The sequence below is a fragment of the Talpa occidentalis genome, unplaced genomic scaffold, assembly GCF_014898055.3.
Source record: "Talpa occidentalis isolate TD23 unplaced genomic scaffold, MPIMG_talOcc4v2.1 talOcc4.3, whole genome shotgun sequence".
Classification (NCBI taxonomy): Eukaryota; Metazoa; Chordata; class Mammalia; order Eulipotyphla; family Talpidae; genus Talpa; species Talpa occidentalis.
Window position 1 is genome coordinate 62,782,928 of NW_023603184.1, and position 26,061 is coordinate 62,808,988.

General features: G+C 43.3%; 1 protein-coding gene and 1 pseudogene across 1 annotated transcript; both read left to right on the top strand.

Annotated features, from left to right (window-relative positions):
- The first annotated feature begins 2,241 nt into the window (after positions 1-2,241).
- On the top strand, positions 2,242-11,203 carry NIFK (nucleolar protein interacting with the FHA domain of MKI67). Its single transcript, XM_037523197.2, has 7 exons — positions 2,242-2,389; positions 3,040-3,177; positions 5,255-5,363; positions 7,290-7,501; positions 8,738-8,803; positions 8,922-8,990; positions 9,466-11,203. The coding sequence occupies exons 1-7, from the start codon at positions 2,279-2,281 to the stop codon at positions 9,652-9,654; spliced, it is 894 nt and encodes a 297-aa protein (XP_037379094.1). The 5' UTR covers positions 2,242-2,278; the 3' UTR covers positions 9,655-11,203.
- A 2,501-nt stretch (positions 11,204-13,704) lies between these two features.
- Positions 13,705-15,846, top strand: LOC119255093 (ubiquitin-conjugating enzyme E2 variant 1-like; annotated as a pseudogene).
- The last annotated feature ends 10,215 nt before the right edge of the window (positions 15,847-26,061 follow it).

The following is a 26,061-nucleotide window of genomic DNA, read 5'->3' on the forward strand; positions in this document are numbered from 1 at the left end:
CAAAATGTAAGTGAGATTGTGGATGAGGGATTGGAACAAAAATTTTGTACCCTTTTTGTATATTTTTAAATTAAGTTAAATTTTTAAGGGTGTATTACTGTGGGAAGTTTTATCTCCACTCACTTTTTTCACCAGTTCTCTCTTGAAGCAAGCACTGTAGCTGTTTCTTGTTTGTCCTTGCAGTTACTCCTTAATCCATCTTCCAAATACCTGTGTGTGTGTGTGTGTGTGTGTGTGTGCGTGTTCGCACGCGCGCTCAGAGCATGCACTTCCCAAATGATATTAAAGGATTGCTTGTGTCAACTCAATGATAATTTGATGTTTGCTTTGTGCTGGACATAATTCTAAAGTGTTACAGGAAAGATCGTATTTTATCTCTTCAATACTTCTGTGAGATTGATATTTTATAAATGAAGTGACTATGGTCAGAGATTATCTTGCCTATATTCATTTACACATAGTAGATGTTAAAGCTGGGAACCAAAAGCTTTGTCTTAATCGCGGTGTTATTATCATCTTTCCACTAGGTGACAGTAAGTTGCAAGGGGCTTGAAATACCTGACCTAATGAACCCTTAAAACCCTGTGATGTGGTGCCTCCCTGGTGGCCCAGGCAGTTGAGCGCAGCACTGTAAAGCTGTCCACAGCCTCTGCAACATGGGTTCGAGCCCGTGATGAGTGTCTGCCTCCACTTTGTATTTCCATGGCAATTGCAGAGGCACATATAAGCCACTAGAGAGCAGTTGTCCACTTTTCTGTTTGGAGGATAAGTTACAGGGACAAGAGTAGGTGGGGTGACATCAGTGTGCTATTGCTGCACTTCCAGGAAGAAATGGTAGTGACTTCAACATGGGTGGTGACAATGGATAAGTGTGGTTGCTCCTGAAGGCCTGTGTCTCACCAATTTTTGAACTAGTGGAAGCCATGAGTGGAGACATATAAAGAACAGGTACCCCCCCCCACAAGATGTCCAGAACACCTTCCAAAGATTTGTTACTTTGGCATGTGGATTATTTCAAGTTAATGTCAATTGATACCCTGCAGGCTCAAGAGATATCTTTCAGTACTCTCTTAACTACCTAGAAGCATGAAAATTAGCGATGTTATCTCCATAGATTTAGGATTATCTACAGAAATAATATTTCTAGCAGAAATATTTCTGTATGGCAGGGTCTCTCTTTTAAGTCACAGGTCCTATCCCATTCCTTAGCTCAGGACAAATACCCTTATTTGGCCTGTGCCTTCTTTCATGTGCTAAGGACGCTGCTTGCACTATCATAACCATGTACTTGGTAGGCTTCTAGGACCTCACATGTTCTTTCTCAATTCAAATGCCCCCACCTCTAGGAAGCCCTCCTTGGCCACCAAGTGTGCCTCTACTGTACAAGGCTTTTTCTTTTCTCTTTTTTTAAAACTTTATTTTATTTATGCATATAAGAACTGTGGTGTAGGCCAGAGGTGGCAAGAGGGGGTGAGAGGATTCACCAGAGACACAGTGGGGAACAGAACAGGTGGCTTTACTGACTTCACTGCTGAGGGCAACAGCAGACGAGACAGCAGTTGTGCCATGTGGGTTAGCTTCCTGGCTGGGGATAGCTTGATAGCGCTGAGACTTTAATCCCTGGGCCACCAGGGAGGCCCATTTTTCTTTTCTCATAGCACAAATTCCACCCACAATGTCATTTATACAGGCCTATAGTCTGCTAGTTCTCTAGGGGCAGCAGCACAGGGATACACAGTAAGGGCTCTAAGCAACAAATGAAAGGAGAGAAAAAAAAGAATTGAATGGTTAGCAAGACTTCAAGGCCACCGTTTATTTTTTTAACACTCCCGCCTTGATATTGTCCATGATACGAGAGGCTGATGGGAAAGCAAGACAACACAGGGGCCTGCCAACAGGGGGCGCCGGAGTCATGTCGACCCGACCGAGGCCGCCGTCCCCTCCACCCAAGCCCCGCCCCCAAGCCGCGCCCCGCCCCCAGCATCACGGCTTCTCTGGCCCCGCCCCCAGCATCATCGCGCCTCTGGCCTCGCCCCCAGCATCACCGCACCTCTGTCCCCGCCCCCAGCATCAAGGCTCCTCCAGCCCCGTCCCCAGCATCACACCTCCCCTGGCCCCGCCCCCAGCATCACGGCTCCTCTGGCCCCGCCCCCAGCATCACGGCTCCTCTGGCCCCGCCCCCAACATCACGGCTCCTCCGGCCCCGCCCGGCACCCGCCTCGTCCGGAGCCGCGACTTCCGCTTCCGGGCGGGCCGCGTGGCGTCACCGGCTGTCGGCATGGCGGTCTTCTCTGGCCCTGCCAAGCCGCTCCTGTCCCTGAACCCGCAGCAGGATGCCAAGTTTCAGAAGGACGTGGCCCAGGTGCGCCGACGCCGGCGCGCCGCCCAGGTGAGTGGGGTGGCCGTGGGCTGGGCCCGGCCGCGGGGTCCCCTCCAGCCCTCGCCGCCCGCCGGCCCGCCCGGGGCCCGCTCACACCCGGCCGGCCCGCCGGCCTCGGGGTCCTCGTGCGCGACAGGCGGAGTGTCGGGGGGGGGGGTGCGCGAGGCAGGAGAGGGGCTCGCACACCGCCCTGAACCCCAGGTGAGCGCTCACGCCCCGCTGCCGGCGGCTCGGGAGACCTGCCCGAGGTGTTCCTGAGGGTTTTAAAAGACAGTGTCTGCTGTGCTCCCTTCGCCTCCCGTGGCCCGGGAGTGTAAGTGACGGTGGGGACAGCGGGGCCCGCCCTGGGGCAGGGGACTGTTGGGTGAGTCCCTGCGCGTGAAGGGGGTCGGCGTGCAGCATTGGGGGGACGTTTGTGGGGAATTGTGTCGTTACTGGACACTCACATCTGCGGGCACGAAGACAGTCTGCTGCCCGGCCTTTGTCCCCCTGGGGAGATGGGCATTAAGCAGCTGCATTTTTAGTGAACTGTGCTAACTGGAAATAGGGAGCGGGTTCTTGATCTTTTGTCTTGCACTGAGAGAGAGGAGTTTTTCAAGTCTTCTTGTAATGTGGTTATTTTTATTTTAAAAAAATTCACCTCGTCTTCATGTGTCTAGCGACAGGAAAAAGAAAAACTGACTCCTGGAGTAATCTTTGTGGGCCACTTACCTCCAGCGCTTTATGAGACCCAGATCCAAGCATATTTCTCCCAGTTTGGCACTGTTACAAGATACAAACTGTCCAGAAGTAAAAAGGTAAGGTTTGTTTCATTTTTTAAAAATTAATGGCTTATTTATCTGTTATTGCTGATCACATTTCACTCCAGAAAGGGGGGTGTGGGTGAGGTTTAAAACCTTGAATCACCCACAGGTGTATAATCGGTATCACTGTAAATGTTAGCTTTTTTTTTTTAATTGCCTCAAATCCTTAAACCTCTGGTGTAGGCATCCTTATACTAGCAAAAGTTTCTATAGTAAACAGTTACAAATGAGGACACTGGAACCCCGGTTTAATACCTGACTGAGATTACTGGTTGTTTGACCTTGCATAAGTGATATAACCTCTCAGTGCTGCGGTTTTCTGGTTTGTAAAATAGCATTAATATAAAGTTCTTTGAACAGAGCCCAGTGTCATACAGTAAATATATATACCTCCTAATAAACAAAGGTCAGAATTAGAGGGGTGGTGTACTTTATTTTCTTCCCAGGCACATGCACTTCTATAGGTTGTAAACCATAGTCATTGCTACAGTCTTTTTTCTTTTTTTAAAGATTTATTTATTTATGCACACAAGAGCTGGGATGCAGGCCAAAGATGCAGGGGTGAGAGGATCCACCAGAGACAGAGTAGGGAACAGAACAGGCAGACTGACTGAAATACACTGCTGAGGGGGGCAGCAGGCAAGACAGGAGAGGTTTGCCTCGCCATGTGGGTAGCTCCCTGGCCGGCCGGGGATTGAATTCATGTTGCAGAGGCTGTGGACTGCTTCATAGTGCGGTGCTTAACCCCACCCCCCACCCCCGCGCCACCAGGGAGGCCCTACAGTCTTTTTTTCTTGACACAACTTTTCCCCTTCCCTACTTAAGTTTTAATAGAGCCAAGTTAAATTTTACATTTGATTTGGCATGTAAGAGGATAAGAGTGTGCAGCCATCATCTGCTTGTTACCAAACCTACTGCTATTGTTAAAGTGACATTTCAGGGCTTCCCTGGTGGCGCAAGGGGTAAAGACACAGCACTATGAAGCAATCCGAAGTTTCTGCACCATGAGTTCAATCCCCAGCCAGGGAACAACCCACATGGCGCAGCAGACCTCTCCTGACACACCCACTCCTCTTTTCAGCAGTGTATTTCAGTAGATCCTCTGTTCTGTTTCCCACTCTGTCTGTGGTGAATCCTCTCACCCCATACACCTCTGGCCTATACCACAGTTTTTGTATGCATAAATAAATCTTTAAAAAAAATAAAGTGACATTTCAACATTAACGGGAATTTTAAATTTTGAAGCTTCTGGTATTCTGTCTTAACCAAGTAACATTTTCTTTGTATTGCTCCCCCTTTTTTTCCATTTGTCTATTTATATTGGTTGCTTTATTATATGGGTGAAACATTTCAGAAAACCGGAAGTATACTAGAGAATGATTTCATGACTACTCAGGTGTCTACCACTCACCGTTATTCATATTTTGTTCCTTAAGAAATAAATGATAGGCCTCCCTGGTGGCATAGAGGTTAAGTCTCAGCGCTGTCAAGCTATCGCCAGCCACCTCAGCACGAGTTTGATCCCAGCCAAGAAGCTGACCCACATATGAAACAGCAGATCTCTCCTGTCTCGCCCGCTCCTCCCCTCAGTAGTGAATTTCAGTAAATCCGCCTGTTCTCCTCCCCACTCTGTCTCTGGTGAATCCTCTCACCCCCTGCACCTCTGCCCTGTACCCCAGTTCTTATATGCATAAATAAAAATAAATCTTTTAAAAAATGAGATTTTTTAAAAAAGAAATGATAGGTACATTTGAGGAGCTTTTTGGACCCTTTTCATGTCCTTGCTTGCCTACAATGATATTTGTTTTAAATCTGTGTTAATTACATAATCATTATGCAACTTAATGTTTTCATTAAATGTAAGGTATTATGTAATTAAAACACCAGGAATACCTCAAATCCAGTGGCATGTACAGATCTTTTCTTTTCCCATAACAGTTCCCCATACTGTGAGTTGAAGGTGGATTTAAGGTATCATAATGTTATTCAATAGTGGTGCTAATATTTGGCACTGAGAGGCACAATAGAATTTAATTATTCTACTTTTTTTGTGGTGGATTTTCCATTGCAGACTGGAAACAGCAAAGGCTATGCCTTTGTGGAATTTGAATCTGAAGATGTTGCCAAAATAGTTGCAAAAACAATGAACAACTACCTTTTTGGCGAAAGACTCTTAAAATGTAAGTACTGTTCTTTTCTATAGGATTGCATAGATGCCTACTGCTGAGGGACAGCCAGGGAATGAAAGACTGATTACTTAGTTACTGGGACACGCTATTTCATCTCAAGGATGATTCTCTTAAGGCGTGGTACAAAGATTTAAGAGCATTTTCCAGACAGAGTCTAATTGGAATTTTTAAATCTTTCAGAGAGAGAGCAGTTTTTGTGCTGAGATGGAATTAGTTAAGCCATCCTTAATGGTATGTGGAAGGGTTCCCTGAGGAAGTATCATTTAAAGAGAAACCTGAAGATTAAACAGTGAGCCAGGTAAAGGAAACAGGAGTGGAGGTTGAAACCATTGCTGCTGAGGGGGATAGCAACTGCATAAGTCAAGGTCACTAACGGCGTTTGCCTATAAAGAACTGAGAATGGCAAGAGATGAAGGAGCAGAAATTGAAGGGAAAGTGCTGTTAAGAGTTCATTTGGGGGCCTCCCCGGTGGCGCAGCGGTTGAGTGCAGGGTTGCGAAGTTGGCCGCAGCCTCTGCAGCACCGGTTCGATCCCCGGCTGCTCCCCGGCCACCGGAGGAGGGTCCCACATGGTGTGCAGACCTCTCCTGCCGCCCGCTGCTCCCCTCAGCAGTGTACTTCGGTCCTTCTGCCTGCTCTGCTCCCCGCTCGGGCTCTGGTGAATTCTCTCACCCTCCCGCGCTTCTGACTGTACCCAGTGCTTGTATAAATAAATAAATCTTAAAAAAAAAAAAAAAATATCATTTAAAAAAAAAATTTAAAAAAAAAAAAAGTTCATTTGGCAGAAGCTAGAGCTGCCAACTTTGTATTCCCAGGCCGTCCCTATCAGGAACCCAGGGTCCTCCAGAGATAGTTAAATATCAGGCCTTTCTGTGTCTGTGATAGATGCGACCATCCCAGGTGCTGAGTCACACACATCTGCTTAAGCAGCTGATGAGTTGTCCGTGGAGATCTCTAGTTCTGTTGCTGTGAGAGAGAATCCCAGTAGCTTCACTGGAGTCATGGGTTCATTTACACATTAAAAACAGTTTTTGCCAGGAGGAGTAGGTGAAGTATGCCTTGCCAGGGAACCGCCCTAGCCCTGTAAGACCTAGGCTGTGCTGTGTCTGATTTTTGAAAGATTAACACAGAGTTCTAAGCTCTGATGAGTGAGATTAGCTTTAACATCTTCAAATTTTTTATCTTTTTGTGGAAGTAGTTTATTTTGGAGGTAATCCCAGGGAAATAACTTACAGGGAGTGGAGAAGTAAGACGGGGTGGGGGAGGAAGTCAGTATGAGTTTGTTGGTAAGCAAGTTAGTGCTTAGGCAACTGGTTTCCTTGCTACTAGGTAATAGTGGGAGACAGAATTATTCCAGCTACTTGGCAAGGAAACCTGCGGCATCTGTCTACCAAATTTCAGTCCATCATAGCTTGAAGGTTGGTTCTAGGGTTTTTACCTTTGTATATGAGTCAGATATGTTTCCATAATCAGAAAAGACCCTAGGGCAGACAGATGCAGATAAGCAGTAAGCTGCCTTAGACCAGTAGCTGCCTGGAGGACATGAGCTGGAAGGTGGTCTGTCTGCTCTTGGAGATAACCCGGTATAAGTAGGGATCCTTTTAGCTGCAGGACCCCCAGAGACTTGATGCCACCAAGCCTGTCCTCTGTGCTTATTTTGTTCACTTATCACCTGCTCCTGGAATTTTTTGAGCACATAGTAGGTATTAACAGTCACTTCTTGACTGTTAATTGACTATAATTGACTGTTAATTGACTATAATTTTACTTTGGGGATCAGCTTTATTCTTTCAGGTGTCATGATGTAAATGGAATACATCTTGAGTATGATACGTTAAGTGACGCTGGGGAAATTCTGAAGTTAACATTAAAATCTTCCCACTTGGTTGAAACTTTTTGTTGTTTTTGTTATATATAGGTAACTTTATACCTCCTGAACAAGTACATGGAGAGCTTTTTAAAGATTGGAACATCCCATTTCGACCCCCATCATTTCCAGCAGTGAAACGGTATAATCAGAATCGGACACTTCTTCAAAAGCTACGGATGGAGGAACGATTTAAAAAAAAAGAACAGTTACTCAGGAAGAGATTAGCTAAAAAAGGAATTGATTATGATTTTCCTTCATTGGTAAGTATTCCTTCATTAAATGTTTTCTTGGTGGTGGGTTTTCTGCCACATTATTTGTAACATGTATATTTTATTGGGTTGTTGGAAAAGTCCTGACACATTTTTTTCTGTTTTTTCTTTTTTTTAAATAAGATTGATTTATGCATACAAGAACTGGGGTATGAGGCCTCCCTAGTGGCTAAGGGGTTAAGCACCACTCTGTGAAGCAATCTGCAGAGGTGTCATGAGTTCGATCTGTGAAGCAATCTGCAGAGGTGTCATGAGTTCGATCCCTGGCCGGCGCAGGAGCAACCCACATGGCGAAGCAGACCTCTCTTGTCTCGCCCGCTGCTCCCCTCAGCAGTGTATTTCAGTCAGTCTGCCTGTTCAGCTCCCCACTCTGTCTCTGGTGAATCCTCTCACCCCACCCCACCCCCCGCATCTCTGCCTGTACCCCAGCTCTTATATGCATAAATAAATAAATTTTAAAAAAATAAATAAGAACTGGGGTGTAAGCCAAAGTTCCTGGGGGTGAGAGGATTCACCAGAAACAGTGGGGAGCAGAACAGGCAGATTGACTGAAATACACTGCTGAGGGGAGCAGCGGGCGAGACAGGAAAGGTCTACTGCACCATGTGGGTAGCTCCCTGGACGGCAGGGGATCAAACTCGAGCTGCAGTGGCTGGCAATAGCTTGATAGTGCTGTCTTTAACCCTGTACCACCAAGGAGGCCCTTTTTCTGTTTTTCAAAGAAAAAATGTGTCACCACCTTTTCCGACAGCCCAGTATATATAAGGGATCCAACCCAATGCTTGTCACATACTAGGTTTGACTAAATTTTTGACACACTGAATTGTTGGTTTTTCCTCAGTTTGTCAGAGAAGATCCTATTATCTCCATTGTACAGAAAGAAAATTCCTGAAAGGGATTAGCTGGTTAGCAAAACTTTTATGATTTTTTAAAAATTATTGGTGTTAAACCACTGTTTAACAAAAACTATAATGTCTTTAGATTACTATTGAAGGTGTCATACCAGAATTATGATGGTCAGTTTATTACATGCTATCAGTAAATGTCAAGGCTGTACATAACTCAATTATACACAAATAGTGTATTTGTGGATTTTGCTTTTTAAGTGGTGTGTCATTTAGGAGGATTTACTGATAGTGTGTCTAGAGTCTAAAGGTAAGTTTAAAAATTAATAATTTGTGACTGCCAAATTAATAACAGTTAATAACTTCTTTGTGTTTATCTAAGATTTTACATAAAAAGGAAGCAGATGCTTCAAAGCCTCGTCGTCGTAAGAGAACTACAAAGAGCCAGGTAAAATTTTTCTCATATTACATGCCAAATGTTAAGGAAAGGTAAATGGGAAAATATATTCAAGATTATTGTAGCTGTTAAGTAGCAGATTGATAACATCTTCTAAAATTTATTGAAGGTTTTACCTAAGAAGACAGAAGAAGTTTTGGACACTCCCAACACTCCTGAGAAGACTGTGGATAGCCAGGTAAAATTGTGCTCAACATTCTTGAAATGGTATTATAATTTGAAAAAAGAAAAGTAATTTCTGCTATTGTTACTTTGTTAAAATTTCATATTTAATCTGGTGATTTTTCGTAAACCCTTACTGGTGGTTTAGCAGATGTGAGTTTAGCAAAATTACTGTGCCCCTGTTGAAATTTTTACCCTTTCAGCAAAGTGACTGAGTGAGGAAGAAATGAGGCTAGTATTTTTATAAATGTAAGGTTTGAGTTTTCTACCTAATGCTCTATAATGGAACATATTATATTGCGAATGATTGTGAATCTTCATGTTAAGTTTGACGAGCACTTCGTCTCCACTGTGTGTAATGTATCACTGAAAGATGGAAACAGACCTAAAATAACATGGTCCAGCTTGTGTAAAAAGAGAGGATGTACTTTGGGAGGCAGTAGTGTAAAGTTGTTCCTAATATCTTATAATCTCTCATTTGTTGAATCCAGGGCCCCACACCAGTTTGTACTCCAACATTTTTGGAGAAACGAAAATCTGAAGTGGCTAAAATGAATGATGATGATAAAGATGATGAAATAGTTTTCAAGCAGCCCCTAGGTGCTGTAAAAGAAGAAACACCAGAAACGCAAACACCAACACGTTCTAAGAAAAAGAGGCGAAGAAAAAACAATCAGTGATTCTGAAAGTATTATGTATGATATTTCTTGTAGAAAACATGGTTTTATTACGATTTTTTGTATTTTAGTTGGATAGAGTGGAATGAAACTTTGATAGATACTTTGAAAGAAAAACTATTGGTTCAAGTCAGTAAGGACTCCAGTCAGTAACTGCCCTTGCTGAAATAGAGGGTGCACACCAGCTTGCAGTAGCCAAACTCAAGCTGCCTCTTCATCCTGGTGCCTTCTGCTTTTCTTTGCCTATTTCATAGCTGTCTTTAGTTACTCCACCTGGATAGAAGGGTCACCATTGATTATGGGTTTAAGCTCTAGATACAGCCTTTGTTAAATAAAACCTTGCCTGACCAACACATGATTCTCTGTTTTAGACTGTACACATTTAACACAGGCGGGTTAGACTTGAATATCAGGTGGTTGAAACGAAGTTACACGGAGAGTGAGAAGCTAGTATAAATATTAACACGGATTTATGTGTCTGTGACCATTTCTACCAATGTTCAACTTGTTAATGTGAGGTTGCTATGGATGAATAGCTACCATTTTGTGTCAGTAATTATTCCATTGATGTGGAATTGTATTTCAATATTCAGTGAATAGTAAATAAACACCCACACAACTTACTGGTATGCAAATGGGACTTAGGTACCTTGTACGATAGGTTTTTGCCTTCTCAGCTATTCACTTTTCAACCTCAAAATGTAGTTTTATACTAGCTAATTTAGATTGATTAAAAATACTTATTGCCACCAAATACTTTTTCATTCAGTATTTGTTAAGTCTTTTAATACAACGTACTGGGCTATGTGTTCTGATACGAAGTGGAATTTAAGTGTATGAAGAGTACGTTTTACCTCTAAAATTACCTAATGCCAAATATGCTCACTATTTGTTGAATGAATAACAGAATTGCCCCTCAACCCATTTTGAACTTTATGGATCTGCTGTACCTTTGGTTTCCCCATTTGGGAAAGCTTCAGGTAAGTTTATCAATACAGTTCTGTTTTGTCTTCTGGAGGGGCAAAATATATATATTAAGATGAGCTGAATGTTCCCCTCCCTTGCCTACCATCTGCCCACCCACCCTACTTCAGCATAGTGCCATCATTAATGTGTAGATTTTTTTAATGGACCTGGAGCTGTGAGGTGATTTCATCTTTAGTATATCATGGCAGTGGATATTTTATGAGGAATAGAGTTGACAAAGAATTTTTCTGTGAAGCAGATTTTAAGAGAATTGAAAGTAGTACATGTTTGATTTTCAGATTTTCAAGGGGAAAAATCAGGCTGGAATCACCTCAGCCAATAAAAGGAAATGTTAGTAGTAATATGGAGCAAACAAGGTGAATAGAGGGTACAATTAAAAGTTGAACAGTCAGTATGACCACAGCTACATAAAAATACATTTTTTAAAAAATGGAAGATAAAAATACTAATGTAAAAGTATAAGAATGTTGCTATTACATTCTTTTTTCTAGAGGCATGTCTTATTTATTTATTTATTATTTGTTTGGTTGGTTGGTTTATACATGCACTGGGTACAGTCAGAAGCGCGGGAGGGTGAGAGAATTCACCAGAGCCAGAGCGGGGAGCAGAGCAGGCAGAAGGAGCGAAGTACACTGCTGAGGGGAGCAGCGGGCGGCAGGAGAGGTCTGCTCACCATGTGGGACCCTCCTCCGGTGGCCGGGGAGCAGCCGGGGATCAAACTGGCTGCAGAGGCTGCAGGCAGCTTCGCAACCCAGCGCTCAACCGCTGCGCCACCGGGGAGGCCCTGCTATTACATTCTTTTTTTTTTTTTTTTAAAGATTTATTTATTTGTTTATACAAACACTGGATACAGTCAGAAGCGCGGGAGGGTGAGAGAATTCACCAGAGCCAGAGCGGGGAGCAGAGCAGGCAGAAGGACCGAAGTACACTGCTGAGGGGAGCAGTGGGCCGCAGGAGAGGTCTGCGCACCATGTGGGACCCTCCTCCGGTGCTTCGCAACCCAGCGCTCAACCGCTGCGCTACCGGGGAGACCCCCTGCTATTACATTCTAATCTATGTCCTTGCATCCTGCATCCACGGATGCAACCAACCAAATATATGTACTAGGAAAAAAATGGTTGGATCTGTATTGAAGGAATACAAAATTTTTCTTATTCCCTAGACAATAGAGAGTAAGAACAATTTACATAGCATTTACATTGTATTAGATATAAAAATCTAGAGATGGGGCCTTCCCAGTGGCGTTGTGGGTTGAGCGCAGTGCTGTGAAGCTGTACGCAGCCTCTGCAGCGCGAGTTCAATTCCTGGCCAGCCGGGGAGATCCCCACATGGTGCGGCAGACCTCTCTTGTCTCACCTGCAGTGTTTTCGGTCATCTACCTGTTCTCCCCACTCTGGTGAATTCTCTCACCCTCCCATGCCTCTGGCCTATACCCCAGTTCCTGTGCAAATAAATAAATGTTTAAAAAAAAAAAAAGAGATGATCTAAAGTCTATGGGAGAGTGTGTATAGGTTATATGCAAATGCCATACTGCTTTATTAAAAGACTTGAGCAGCAGATTTTGGTATCCATGATGGCCCCAGGCCCAATCCCCTGCATATACCAAGAGGCAACAATATAGAAGAGAGGCTATGCAGGAAATAAACAAGGCGAATGAGTTTCAATTTTTTTCTTGATCCTTGATGAGTTAATGTGTTATTAAACATTGCTTAGTTGATTTTTCAGGAAGTCAATGCCAAGTTTGATGTGTTAGAATAATCAGCTCGTTCAGCTTGCCCAGAACCTTTCTGGTACTCACACTGGAAGTCCATTGTTCTGAAAACCTCATTCTAGGGTAACCAATATGGTTTATCCCCCTACAAGTGGCTGAAGAATTAGTTTCTATGTAATCTGTGTAGCTCTACTATAAAAAATATTTTCAAAATTGAGAAGAAATTAGTTCAGTACAAGCTGAAGTGGTATCTTCCACAATATGCCACTAGTGATGGTGTTTATGTTGAAACACAAAAAGGTTTAGCAAGACCCATTTGCAATTTGTGAAAATATGAGGTGTTTATTCAATGTAGTAGTAGTATCAGTAGTACTTAGCAAAAAATATATGAACCACTTATGTGTTACTGAACCAGTAATGTCACTGGTATGCTTTATTTGTTATGGACTTAGCCATCATCAGTGCCATGAAGTCTTGACAAATATAGAAGCTAAATACCCTGACTTGCCCTGCCACACAGCAATTTGATGGCTTGTCAGTTGTAAAGTTTTTTGAGTTTTTTTGTGAGTTCAGGGCCAAGATGGCAAATTTCTCAATGAAAAGAACCTCCCTCATTATCAACACTGAGGGAGGATGAGGGGAAGAGGAGGAAACAGGTGAGAGGCGGACAGGGTAGGGAGGAAGGAGGAGAGAACGATGGACTATGGTGGAGGACAGTGGTGGTCACATCTGTGGGGAGAAATCCTATATTGTGCAGTCAAATGCTCTACCACTGAGCTATACCCCCGCGCAATCCTATATTGTGAAAAAACAACCAAGGATGTTTTTAAAATAAATAATTTGGGCCTCCCTGGTGGCGCAAGGGGTTGAGTGCAGCACTGAAGCTGTCCACAGCCTCTGCAGCTTGAGTTTGATCCCCAGCCAGCCAGGGAGCTACCCAGATGGTGCGGCAGACCTCGCCTGCCTCACCCGCTGCTTCCCTCAGCAGTGTATTTCACTCAGTCCTCCTGCTCCCCACTCTGTCTCTGGTGAATTCTCTCACCCCCTGCACCTCTGGCCTGTACCCCAGTTCTTGTATACATAAATAAATAAACCTTAAAAAAAAATAATTTGACGGGCAAAAAAGATGAAATCTTGCCATTTATACAACATGGATGGAACTGGAGTGGAAGATACTAAGTGAAATAAGAAAGACAAATACTGGATGATTTCATTTATAGGTGGAATATAAGAGAGCACACAAAAGGAAAACAAACTAAATATTGAGCTGCAGAAGTGAGACAGCTGAAAGGGAGGGTAGGGAACAGGGTGGAAAGGTGGGAGAGTCCAAAGGACTAGGGTTGCCGCTGTCCATGATGGGTGCCTTGGAGGGTGCGGCAGCATATACATGAAGAGGTGGGATCTCATTTGTGAATCATACAGAGTTGTAAACCAATGTTATCTTAATAAAATATTTTTAAAAATCAACACTAAGTGGCTTTGGGAATTAGCTTTTGCTGTAAACTTCATGTTTCTTATGAAGTCAATTCAGTTAGAATTATAAGTTAAAGCACCTCAAGGCCTCACTGGAGGCACAGGGGTTAAAGTCAGCGCTATCAAGCTATCACCAGCCACTGCAGCATGAGTTCAATCCCCAGCCAGGGAGATACCCACATGGCACAGCAGACCTCTCCTGATTCTCCCCCTGCTCCCCTCAGCAGTGTATTTCAGTAGATCAGCCTATTCTGCTCCCCACTCTGCCTCTGGTGAATTCTCTCACCTACTACACCTCTGGCCTACACCCCAGTTCTTGTATGCATAAATAAAAGATTTTTTTTTAAAGCACCCCTTACATGGTGCTGAAGTCATTCTAATGACCACTAACATATGAATATATTTTATATATTGCCATGCTGTTAAAAGTTCAAGAAGTGAGATCTCCATAACCCACACAATTTTGCAGCAGATATATTTTACAGTCTCAAACTACAGTTCAGCAGTGTTTTTCAGACCCTCCATACAAGTGCAAAAGAAATTTCCATATTTTGAAAGCCATTTACGTGGATTTATATCACTTCCACCCATTTTCAGCTGAGAGTACAATGTAATGAATGACTTGCTAAAGGGCAAAGACCATGATGGAGCTAATATCGTACAAATAACTTCCCAGTGAGACATTTACTCACAATCATGTTGGGGGATTCGTGTCAGTATTTGACAGTACCTATCTGTGTGAAAAGACATTTCAGAAGATGAAGTACAATCAGATTACAGATCAACATTGACAAATTGAACACTGGGGCAGTGCATGGGAGGGAAGGAGCAAGCAAGAGTTCCATTCTTTCATGCTCACATTTGAAATAACAAAACAACAAAACACTAGGTGGCGATAGATCCCAGGTATTTAAATCCTACATTCAACTCACTTCACTTAGAGGTGGCAAAAATGCAAAATTGTTAAAGGAATTTATCCCCTAATGTTAACATGTTTTTAAAAGACCTCTTTGCGAAGCATCATTTACACACACACAGAACATCAATTTCTCAACAAGTAGAGGGCAGAAATTGTCTCTATGCAATGACTTGAGCAACTGGATGCTTAATAAAATCCTTTGGATAATTATTGTTGAAAAATATATTTGCCAAAGAATTTCAGATCACCAGCAGTAGAACAAACCAATGAAATGAATCATGAGTTTTTAGCTTGTGAAATTTCACGTAGTTATAATTAAGTATACCTTAAAGCAATAATTATGGGCAAATAGTTTTATAATTTGGTGTTCTCCAGTATATATTAGAAATTGGAGGCGCAATAAGATTTATTTACTTATATAAGAACTGGGGTACAGGCGAGAGGTGCCGGAGGGTGAAAGAATTCGCCAGAGACAGATCAGGGAACAGAACAGGCAGACGGACCGAAAGCACTCCTGAGGGGAGCAGCGGGCGAGACAGGAGAGGTCTGCCGCGCCATGTGCATTTCTCCCTGGCTGTCCGGGAATCAAACCGGCACTGCAGAGGCTGTGGACAGTCACAGCACTGTGCTCAACCCGCTGCACCACCAGGGAGGCCCTAAAGGTTCAATTTATAAAGAAAATTTCAGCCAGTCTTCAAGGGACAGTGACGCAAGATGGCAGCCACTATGGGCTTGGACAGTTTATGAACACTGAATATACAGCCTTAGAATATAGACCTAACTACTTAGAAGCACCCCCCTTTGTAAAATTTGTAACCAGAGTTAATATGAGAGAAGTTAATAGTTGTAATGAGTGGTGGACCCCAGAGCCGTATCAGTATTAGTAAAATGGTAGAATTCATACGGTGTCAAAGTTGTCCTATAAGAGCTGTGGGGCCTAATGATGTCAAAGAAAACATGAGACTCCCTCAGCCCCTGGAAGGACAGCGTTACAGCAATTAAGCAAAGAGAAAAACCACTGATCCTCCTCTTCACACCCCACATTCAATTTAAGCAGTCTTCATCTTCCACAGTAGAAACTCTTCTAGTTATGTCTTAGCTTGAAGTCCCGAAATGTAAGCTGCCATCTAAAGGCAGTTTCCTTTATTTATTTTTAATTTTTTTAAAGATTTTATTTATGCATACGAGAACTGGGGTACAGGCCAGAAGTGTGGGGGGTGAGAGGATTCGCCAGAGACAGAGTGGAGAACAGAACAGGTAGATTGACTGAAATACACTGCTGAGGGGAGCAGCGGGGTCTGCTGCACCATGTGGGTAGCTCCCTGGCCAGGAATGGAACTCGTGCTGCAGAGACTGCGGACAGCTTCATGGGTTGCGTCAACCCCTTGTGCCACCAGGGAGGCCCAAGGCAATATATCATAAGATATTATAAATGATAGTAATTTTTATTCATTTGAAATACAAAAATTTTAATATTTAAGTTCTATTACAACAAAAATAATGATACTAGCAATAATAATATGTAAAAAGAAAATGTCACACAAGAGAACTTTGCTTTAAACGAACATAATTGCTCTAAACACAATCTTTTTTTTAATTGATTAAACTTTTTTATTTTCTTACACATTGTTGTTCATTTTGTACAATGTTTGATTTCTCCCCTCAGTGTAGTCCCCCTAAATCTCCCACCACCACATTACCCGTGAACCATCATCATAGTCCCCTATGCTCTTCCCTCCCCTATTTTGACCCCTTTCGCTCCCTCCCTTGCTGTATGCCTCAGATCTATAGTTTGCCTGCAAGTTTTGTCTTTTTTTTTTTAATCTTTTGCTTGGTTTCCTATATTCCTCCTAAAAGTGAAACCAGCCAATATTTTTCTTTTACCTTTGGACTTATTTCACTGAGCATAAACTCTTCTAGCTCTATCCATGTTGCTGCAAATGACCTGAATGTATTGTTTTTGATGCTGAATAATTGCATCTTCTTGATCTACTCCTGTATTTTTAGGCATTTAAGTTGTTTCCATATCTTGGCTATTGTAAATAGTGCTATAGCAAACATAGGAGTGCCGGTTTCCTTTCGAATTTTTGTATCCTTCAGAGGTATACATAGATGTGGAATTGCTGGGTCATATGACATACATCCAGTATCTCGGTGGCCTATGCAGAATCTACTTGTGCTAACAGAAAGAAGGAAATAAATTTGTAGCAGAAATATGGAAGTTACTTTTCTGTGCTGATAAGTGGCCAGTTTTAGAATCTTCCTAGTTATAAATAAATACTGTCAACTCTAGGATGCCCAGGAAAAGAAATTCAGACATTTGATACTTTCCAAACATAGTTTCCATAGCAAATGTCCTCTGAGTAATGCTGTTAGCCTCTGGCAGCTTCATTCACAGGTTCTCCTACATGCTGGGGGTATGCTAAGAGGAAGTGATCTAATAGCAACTTGGGATAAAGCAGGGTTTTTGCAAGAGAAACCAAAGAAAAGATCTGAATTATCCATCCTAAACAGAAAAGATTCAGATGTTTTTTGGCCATGATACAGGGTAATCATTGGCAAGGATTTTCTTCTGAAGGAATGTCTCAAATTTTCTTGTTTCTGCTTGAACACTCAGATGACAAATATTGTGACTTTTTAAAATTAGCTTTCTAAAAAAAATAATCACTGCCAGTGCATACCCAGTATAATAAAAAATGCAAACAAGTAATTTAATTACTGAAAACTGTATAACTTTCCTACCTTGCAAATTTGTACTCAGCTAGTTGTTTGATTTGATGTTAACATAGAAGCAGATGTACAAAGGCACAATTTCCTGGTCTGGCTCATTGTGTAGGATTTTCTGGTGGCTTTTTCCTTTTCCTTTTCCTTTTTCAGTGTAACTGATTACATTGAAATAAATTATACACATGAATTTATTAAATAAATTATATACATTAGTTTATTACATTAATAGGTAATATATGCAATAGCTACAACAATTCCTAACGTCCTCAAAGTTATGAGTGAAAAGTCAGTCTCTGGAGTGTCAATTCAGTTAGAATTACAAGTCAAAGCACCTCTTAAGGTCTCATTGGAAGCACAGGAGTTAAAGTCAGCACGATCAAGCTATCACCAGCCACTGCAGCATGACTTTGATCCCCGGCCAGGGAGCTACCCACATGGTGAAGCAGACCTTTCCTGATTCTCCTGCTGCTCCCCTCAGCAGTGTACTTTGTCAGTCTGCCTGTTCTGTTCCCTGCTCTGTCTCTGGTGACTCCTCTCACCCTCCCGCGCATCTAGCCTGTACCCCAGTCTTGTATAAATAAATAAATTTTAAACAAACAAATAAGTAAATCTTTTTTAAAAAAAAAGTAAGTTCTTCTCTAACCTTGAAATTCTATAATTATCATTTTAGTTTAAGTAAGTTGGTATATCTTCAAATCAAACAAACAATGAATAAAATCAAGTTAAAGTGGTCCCCTCATCAGAGGTGACTTGATACCTCCCATATTGCAAAACACAGATAGGAAGTAGGGAGCCCTCCAGCTGTTTCTGGAAACTATTACTGCCCTCATTATTCCCGGAGTCATTAACACTGCTTAGAGACTCTTTTTTTTTTTTTTAAGGTTTATTTATTATTATACAAGAGCTGGGGTACAGGCCTGAGGCGCGGGAGGGTAAGAGGATTCACCAGAGACAGAGTGGGGAGCAGAGGAGGCAGATCTACTGAAATGCACTGCTGAGGGGAGCAGCAGGTGAGACAGGAGAGGTCTGCCACGCCATGTGGGAATCTCCCTGGCCAGCTGGGAATCAAACCCACACCACAGAGGCTGTGGACTGCTTCACAGAGCTGCGCTCAACCCGCAACACCACCAGGACTTAGAGACTCTTACTTGAAGATTGCAGTTTAGATTCTAACCCAGGTTAGTCTGATTCCAACATCTTTCTAATTACATTTTTTTCTTTTTAGAGCAAACTGTTTCAGCACTAAAACTTCTGGAAATTACAAATCGGCTTCCATGTTCATCTTTTGCTCTGATTTAGAAAAATTTGACACTGTTGTGGATGTTATTTTTAGTCACCTCCAAATATTTTTGTACCGCTGATTGGTCTGAAAAGCATCATTCCTATAATCAATAATTATGTATTTGAGAATTTCATGGACAGATTGAGAAAGAGGATTCCACTGGCAGGAAAAAAGCAACAAGGACCTACATTCTGGAAGAATGTATTTGTATTGCTGATTATTCAGGTAGCCTGTCTCCAGCCTCCCTTGCAGTGCCTGGAACAAACACTTGTGTGACACAAATCACCCCTCCCATTTGAGTCACTGGCCTGCCCTCCCCCAGGCCTCCCTGGCCTGACCTGTAGTTACTGTTCTTACTCTCTTTTGGGAGTTCTACGACATGCTGTGACTTTGATCGTGGTCATTGATCAATGGTGTATCAGTTAATGGGCTGAATGTTCTCTTTCTTTTTTTTTTAAAGATTTATTTATTTATACAAGCACTGGGTACAGTCAGAAGCGCAGGAGGGTGAGAGGATTCACCAAAGCCAGAGCAGGGAGCAGAACAGACAGACTGACGAAATACACTGCTGAGGGGAGCAGCAGGCGCAGCAGGAGATCTCTGCGCACCATGTGGGACCCTTGTCAGTGGCCGGGGATCGAACCGGCGCTGCAGAGGCTGAGGGCAGCTTCACAGCCCAGAGCTCAACAGCTGCGCCACTGGGGAGGCCAATGAATGTTCTCTTTCTTAATGATGCATAAAATAATGGCATGTCTTACAATCTGCAAATGTCTCCAATTCAATGAACTGTGACAGAAGCCACGAGCAAGTTATCCACTCAGGGCTGCAAGGCTGCTGTGAGTTTCCCTTCCCACATGCCCCATGGCTTACTGATTCTGTGTCTTTCATCTTAGCTCCCAGCACACCATTCCCCCACCCCATCAATAATAGCTATTTATTATTTTTTTCTTATTTCTTCTATTGGTACAAATGAAATATTTCTTAATAACTCATTTTTCCTTTTTTTTTTTTTTGGAAAATGGCCCTCTGTAAACCAAAGGCATTGTCATCGATTTGTTTTTTTTTTAATATTTATTTTATTTATTTATACAAGAACAGTGATACAGGCCAGATTCACGGAAGGGTGAGAGGATTCACCAGGACAAAGCAGGGAACAGAACAGGCAGACTGACAAAATACAGTGCTGAGGGGAGAAGCGGGTGAGATACGAGAGGTCTGTTTTGCCATGTGGGTAGCTCCCTGGCCTGGGCTTGAACTCATGTGCAGTGGCTGTGGACTGCTTCATAGGTTGTGTCTTAACCCCTTGCACCACCAGGGAGGCTCTGATTTGTTTTCTTAATTCCTCCCTCCCACCCCCAAGCAATTCCAGCCCTTGCACAGTGTAAGCGTGCCTGTCGGATTAAGGAAAGGAAGCACCTTGTTAGCTAGTCTCTGACGTCCTTCTTGCTGTAACTTCTGGAGTTCTTCATTTAAATCCCCCAGCCAGAATTTGAATCACTGGAAGGGAAGTTCTGACTCAGCAGCCTGCCCTGTGAGGAGGACTCTGAGACCACACTGGCTGAGCGCTCTGTGCTATCTTGGCTTGGGGTAGAATCTCGCTCTGGTGACACCCCTTGCCACCCAGGTCTCCCCCAGTCACAGATTGGTGCTAACCTCCAGAAGCACGTAACTCTGAAGTGCACATACTAGGAATATAGAAAAGTGAGTAGTGATTAGCCCTGCTGTTGACTGTTGACAGATATGCAGAACTGGACTTTATTTGACTTTGTGCCACCCACTCTGCTCTTCCACACTCAGCAATTAGGTGCCAGAACTGCTACCCAGGTAAAAGCCAGCAAGCAAGTGGCCTTTAACAATAGCATAAGGAGAGCAATGCCCAATATGCTGAGATACCTGGGAGGGAGTGCAGCAGAGGAGGAGATTGTCCACAGTGCAGTGGGGCACGGGGAGACCTTGACTCAAACACTGAAAGCCAATGTGCCTGGAAATAATTAAGAAGCAGAAAAAGGACTGTGGCAGGTTCCATTGATTTTGCTTGCCAAGCGCCCTTACCTTATGTGCCAGCACCCCCACTTTTACTTCTTCCCACTCACAATCCATGTGATGTGAGCAGAATGATTTTAGCCCAAGGTCTTGCAGGTGGTCTCAAGTCCCAAGCCGCAGGGACAGGCCTGGGCAGAACTGCACACGCTTTCCGGACTCCTGCTCCTATGACTTCACATAAGCATGCTTCCCCTGGGCCTCTGAACTCTCAGCCCACAATCCCTGCCGCCACTACCATGCAGCCCCAAGCAAAGAACCAAGAGATGGAAGGTCATTTGTTGGGACCTCTGGTTCCAGCCAAGCTGACATGCCTGGACTTTTCAGTAAGGTGTGCCAATAACTTTCCTGTTTCCCCCTTAGCAGGCCGCCTGCTAGGCCATTTTGAACTATGTTTTTGTCACAGTCAAAAACATCCAACTACAAGCAAGTTTTTTTTTTTTTAACTGACAGATTTGAAGGAATAGCAGACTTCAAAGACTATAATCTTCACAAAGAAGGCATTTAGAATGGTACTGTCAGAGATGGACGCCAGAGCAGAGCTAGGAAAGAACCAATCTTTCAATGCATCCCCTGGTCCTGCTGGGCAGACATGCCTGGAAGGCAGGGGCCATGGGGGCTGAAAGAACATTCCTCTCATCCCAGTGAATTCAGGATATAGAAACAACACTCTGTGTGTCCTGTTAGCAGGTGCTGTTGCTTTCAAACTGCTTCCAAAAGTCTCAGCAAGCTGAGAGCCTGTGGGGGGTGGTTGACACACCTGTTTTACTAGTCAAATGCAAGGAAACCCATATATACTCTGGCCACCCCCAGTGTGGCCAATGGGGGGACCCCCTTCACATTGTAAACATGTCTTGCATAATTTCACCTCTCTTTTTCTAGTTAAACATTACCCACAGCTGCCTGCTAGATGGAAAAAATGGCCAACAAATCACCAAGTCGGTATGTGTCAGTGAAGAATTTCCAACTAACCAGTAGGGGTATTGACCCTTCCTTTAAACAGGCCGGGGATGGAAACCCATAAAAGTCACTGTGCAGAGGGTATGGAGTTGCAATTAAATGTTCCTTCCAGATGCTACATAGGTCAGGAAGCCAGAACTTTCTCTGATGTTATAACACTCTCACATGCTTTCAGTAGCAGATCTTTTAAGCAGACAACATAGGCCCAGTGGCAAAGTTTTTTATTTTTTTTCTTCCAAAAGGCATTTTTTCAGACAAGATTAAAAATTTGTTCTACTTTCCAAAGTGCATTGAAGTTTCCGAGCTATGCCTCAACATAACAAAATGTCAACACAGAAACAGGTGTCAAATTACATACCAGGTACTGGGAGACACTTCAATGTACTTATCTCAGATATGGATCCATTAAACACAAATGTGCTCTCTTTTATTATATTTTATTTTTTATTTTTTTAAAGATTTATTTATTTATTTATTTATCATTCATTTATTTATACAAGCACTGGGTACAGTCAGAAGCACGGGAGGGTGAGAGAATTCACCAGAGCCAGAGTGGGCAGCAGAGCAGGCAGAGGACCGAAGTACACTGCTGAGGGGAGCAGCAGGCGGCAGGAGAGGTCTGGGCGCCATGTGGGACCCTCCTCCGGTGGAGTAGCCAGGGATCGAACCGGCTCTGCAGAGGCTTCGGGCATCTTCGCAACCCAGCGCTCAACCGCTGCGCCACCGGGAAAGCCCCTCTTTTATTATATTTTAAATGCAAAAGTATTACACAGATAAGCAAACTTAGGCTCAGGTAGGCTAAGCAGCTAGTTGAAGGACGCAGAGTTTGATTGTAGGGGAAAGGGTATTCGCTGAGTCTGTTAGACCAAATTCCCTGAAATGTGTCTGTCCACCTTCTACACCTCCAACCTCATAAATGAAGGAATCACAAAATTTTAATTTTAAGTAAGGAACAAAACTCTAAATCGCTTTGCCCCTTCTTGGTAGTCTAAAAGCACTTACTGTCTTTGTCCTTCATTTTTTTACCTTTAAAAATCAGCATTAGGGGCCTCCCCGGTGGTGCAGCGGTTGAGCGCTGGGTTGCAAAGCTGCCCGCAGCCTCTGCAGCGCCGGTTCAATCCCTGGCTGCTCCCCGGCCACCGGAAGAGGGTCCCACATGGCGCGCAGACCTCTCCTGCCGCCCCGCTGCTCCCCTCAGCAGTGTACTTCGGTCCTTCTGCCTGCTCTGCTCCCCGCTCTGGCTCTGGTGAATTCTCTCACCCTCCCGCACTTCTGACTGTACCCAGTGCTTTGTATCAATCAATCAATCAATAAATCTTTAAAAAAAAAAAAAGTTCAGTTTAAAAAAAAAATCAGCATTAGTGAAATATAATTTATATAAAGTTTACTTTATTTAAAAAAAATTAAGTATACAGTTGAATGACTCTTCACAAATGCAAAGACTTCTGCAAACAGCCCCACAATCAAGATACAGAATATTTCATCACCCCAAAAGTTCCCTCATGCTCCTGTACCACCGAGCTCCTCTGGTCACCCCTGGCTGCAGGCAACCACAGATCTCCTCTCTGATCCATCACTTGCCTGGGCTTTATTTTCATATGCATGAAATCACGTACCCATTTTTATCTGTTTCTTTCACAGAATGCAATGCATTTGAGATCATGTGGGTCTCAGGAGTTTGTCCTCATTGCTGGGTAGTGTTCCGCTGTGTGAATGCAGCACAGTTTGTTCCACTACCAGCTGATGGACATGTGGATTGTTTCTATTTTATACTATCATCAAGCAAACTACTCTAAACATTCATTACAAGGCTTTGGATGAATGTATGTTTTCATTTCTCTTGGGTAAATATCTAAGAATGGGGTCTCTCCGGCATAGGAGTGTGCTTTAACATTATAGGACCCTTCCAAACTGTTTCCAAAACAGTTTCGTATTCCATGGCCAATGCATGAGAGTCCCAGTTACTCCACATCCTTGCCAATACCTGGTAGAGCCAGTCTTTTACATTGTAGCTGTCCTCATGGGTATTTAGAGATAACACATTGTTTTAATTTCTGCTCATTTTCACAGTGAATCAGAGGCTAGTGAGTCAGAGCTGGGCATGGGAGGTGGGGGGGGAGACAACTCTTAATGATCCAAACAGAAATAGCTGGAGAGTGGGCCTCCCCAGTGGTACAGCAGTTGAGCGCTGGGTTGTGAAGCTGCCTGCAGCCTCTTCAGTGCCGGTTCGATCCCCGGCTGCCGGGTGAGGGTCCCACATGGCCTGCAGACATCTCCTGCCACCCGCTGCTTCCCTCAGCAGTGTACTTCATTAGTCTGCCTGTTCTGTTCCCCGCCTTGGCTCTGGTAAATTCTCTCACCCTCCTGCTTCTGACTGTACCCAATGTTTATATAAATAAATAAATCTTATTTTAAAAAAAAGAAAAAGTTCAAGAGTTTCATCAAATATATGTAGTTGTAAAATCACCATCATTTCAAATAAGTTCTCTTTGCCCCCTAGCAAATGATGCCCTTCTACTCTGCACCCTGGGAAGCCACTGATCAGCTAGTTTTTCTATAAATCATATAAATGGAATGAGATAGCACAGTCTTCTGTGTCTAGCTTCTTTTATTTAGCATAATGCTTTCATGCATTATCAATAATTCATTCCATTTAATTGCTAAGCAGAAGCCTACAATTTGCTCACCAGCTGATGGACATTTGTTTTGTTGTGTGGCTATCATGAATAAAAATTTTCTCTGGAAAACAAGTACAAGTCTTTGTGTGAACACATTATCATTTCTCTTGGGTAAATACTCTGAAGTAGGATTGCTGGGTTAAATGGTAAGTATATGTTTAACTTTTAAGAAACTGCCAGACTATTTTCCAAAGCAGATGAACCATTTTGTATTTCTACCCAAAATGGATGAAAATACCAGTTCCTCCACATCCAGACCAACAACTGTCATGCTAGTCTTCTGATGATGGTCTTTTCAGGTTGTGTCTTAATAAAATCTTTCTTTCTGCAAAAAGACAATGGATTGAAAGTAGTGGCTTTCTGGTGGTTCAAGGGGTTAAGCGCCAGCACTATGAGGTTATCCTCAGTTACTTCAGCACAAGTTTGATCCCCAGCCAGGGAGCTACCCACATGGATCAGCACACCTCTCCTGTCTTGCCTGCTGCTCTCCTCAGCAGTGTATTTCAATGGCTCTGTCTGTTTTACTCCCCACTCTCTCTCTGGTGAATCCTCTCACTGCCCGCACCTCTGGCCTACACCCCAGCTCTTGTATGCATAAATAAAATAAATCTTTAAAAAATATATGGCACACAAACATTTTGGTTCCCAGTACTTATAAGAGTTATGTTTACATTTTGCTGTAGCCTATTGAGGGTGTAATAATATTGTGTCTTTAAAAACAATGCACACAGGGCCTCCCTGGTTGTGCAGGGAGTAAAGACAGCCCTATCAAGCCACTGCAGCACGATTTCAATCCTCAGCAGGCCAGGGAGCAACACCCATGGTGCAACGGACCTCTCCTGCCTTGTCCGCTGCTCCCCTCAGCAGTGTGTTTCAGTAGTTCTGCTTGTTCTGCTCCCCGCTCTCTCTGGTGAATCCTCTTACCCCCTGCACCTCTGGCTTATACCCCAGTTCTTGTATACACAAATAAATCTTTTAAAAAAAAATGCACATACCTTAATTAAATGTGACAAGGTCACATGAAGTGAGCACGTGCTAGTGGAAAAACAATGCTGTGAGACTTGCTCCACACAGGGCTGCCACAAACCTTCAATTTGTAAAAGCACAATATGTGTGAATCACAATAAAATTAAACACGATCAAATGAGATATGCAATTTATGAAATGGCTGATCTTGAAGGGCACCATCTTGTCCAGTGGCACAGACTACTCCCCACTCAAGTTGCTCATAAGTTTAGTGAGTAGGGAATGGACACGCAGGACAACCGTGTTTCTCTAACATTCTTAGAGTGTTTCTCTAACAACCGTGTTTCTCTAACACTCTCTAACACTAACACTATCGATGTGTAGCTTCTTCCTGAGTGGGCCTAACACATGCAAAAGGGCAGCCAGATAGCCAACATGACCGCAGCTCTGTGGGACAAGGTGAAATTCATTGCTCTGACTTTGTAAGGAGTCATTGGCAGAGTTTCTGTCTTCCAGGATTCCAGTAGGACATGCTGCTAAGACTGAGATTCTGAGTGGGCTCTGTCCCCAGCTGTCTCCCAGAGGGTGCGCAAGCACCGGTTTTCACCCTCACTGTCAGAACATACTGAAATGGGGGTCCCCGAGAAAAGTGCTCTGTGAAGACTGA

Coding starts and splice junctions, on each gene's coding strand:
- NIFK (XM_037523197.2), top strand. CDS start 2,279: ATGGCGGTCTTCTCTGGCCCTGCCAAGCCGCTCCTGTCCCTGAACCCG. Junction 2,390..3,039: donor GACGCCGGCGCGCCGCCCAG/GTGAGTGGGGTG, acceptor TCATGTGTCTAG/CGACAGGAAAAAGAAAAACT. Junction 8,804..8,921: donor AGAGAACTACAAAGAGCCAG/GTAAAATTTTTC, acceptor AATTTATTGAAG/GTTTTACCTAAGAAGACAGA.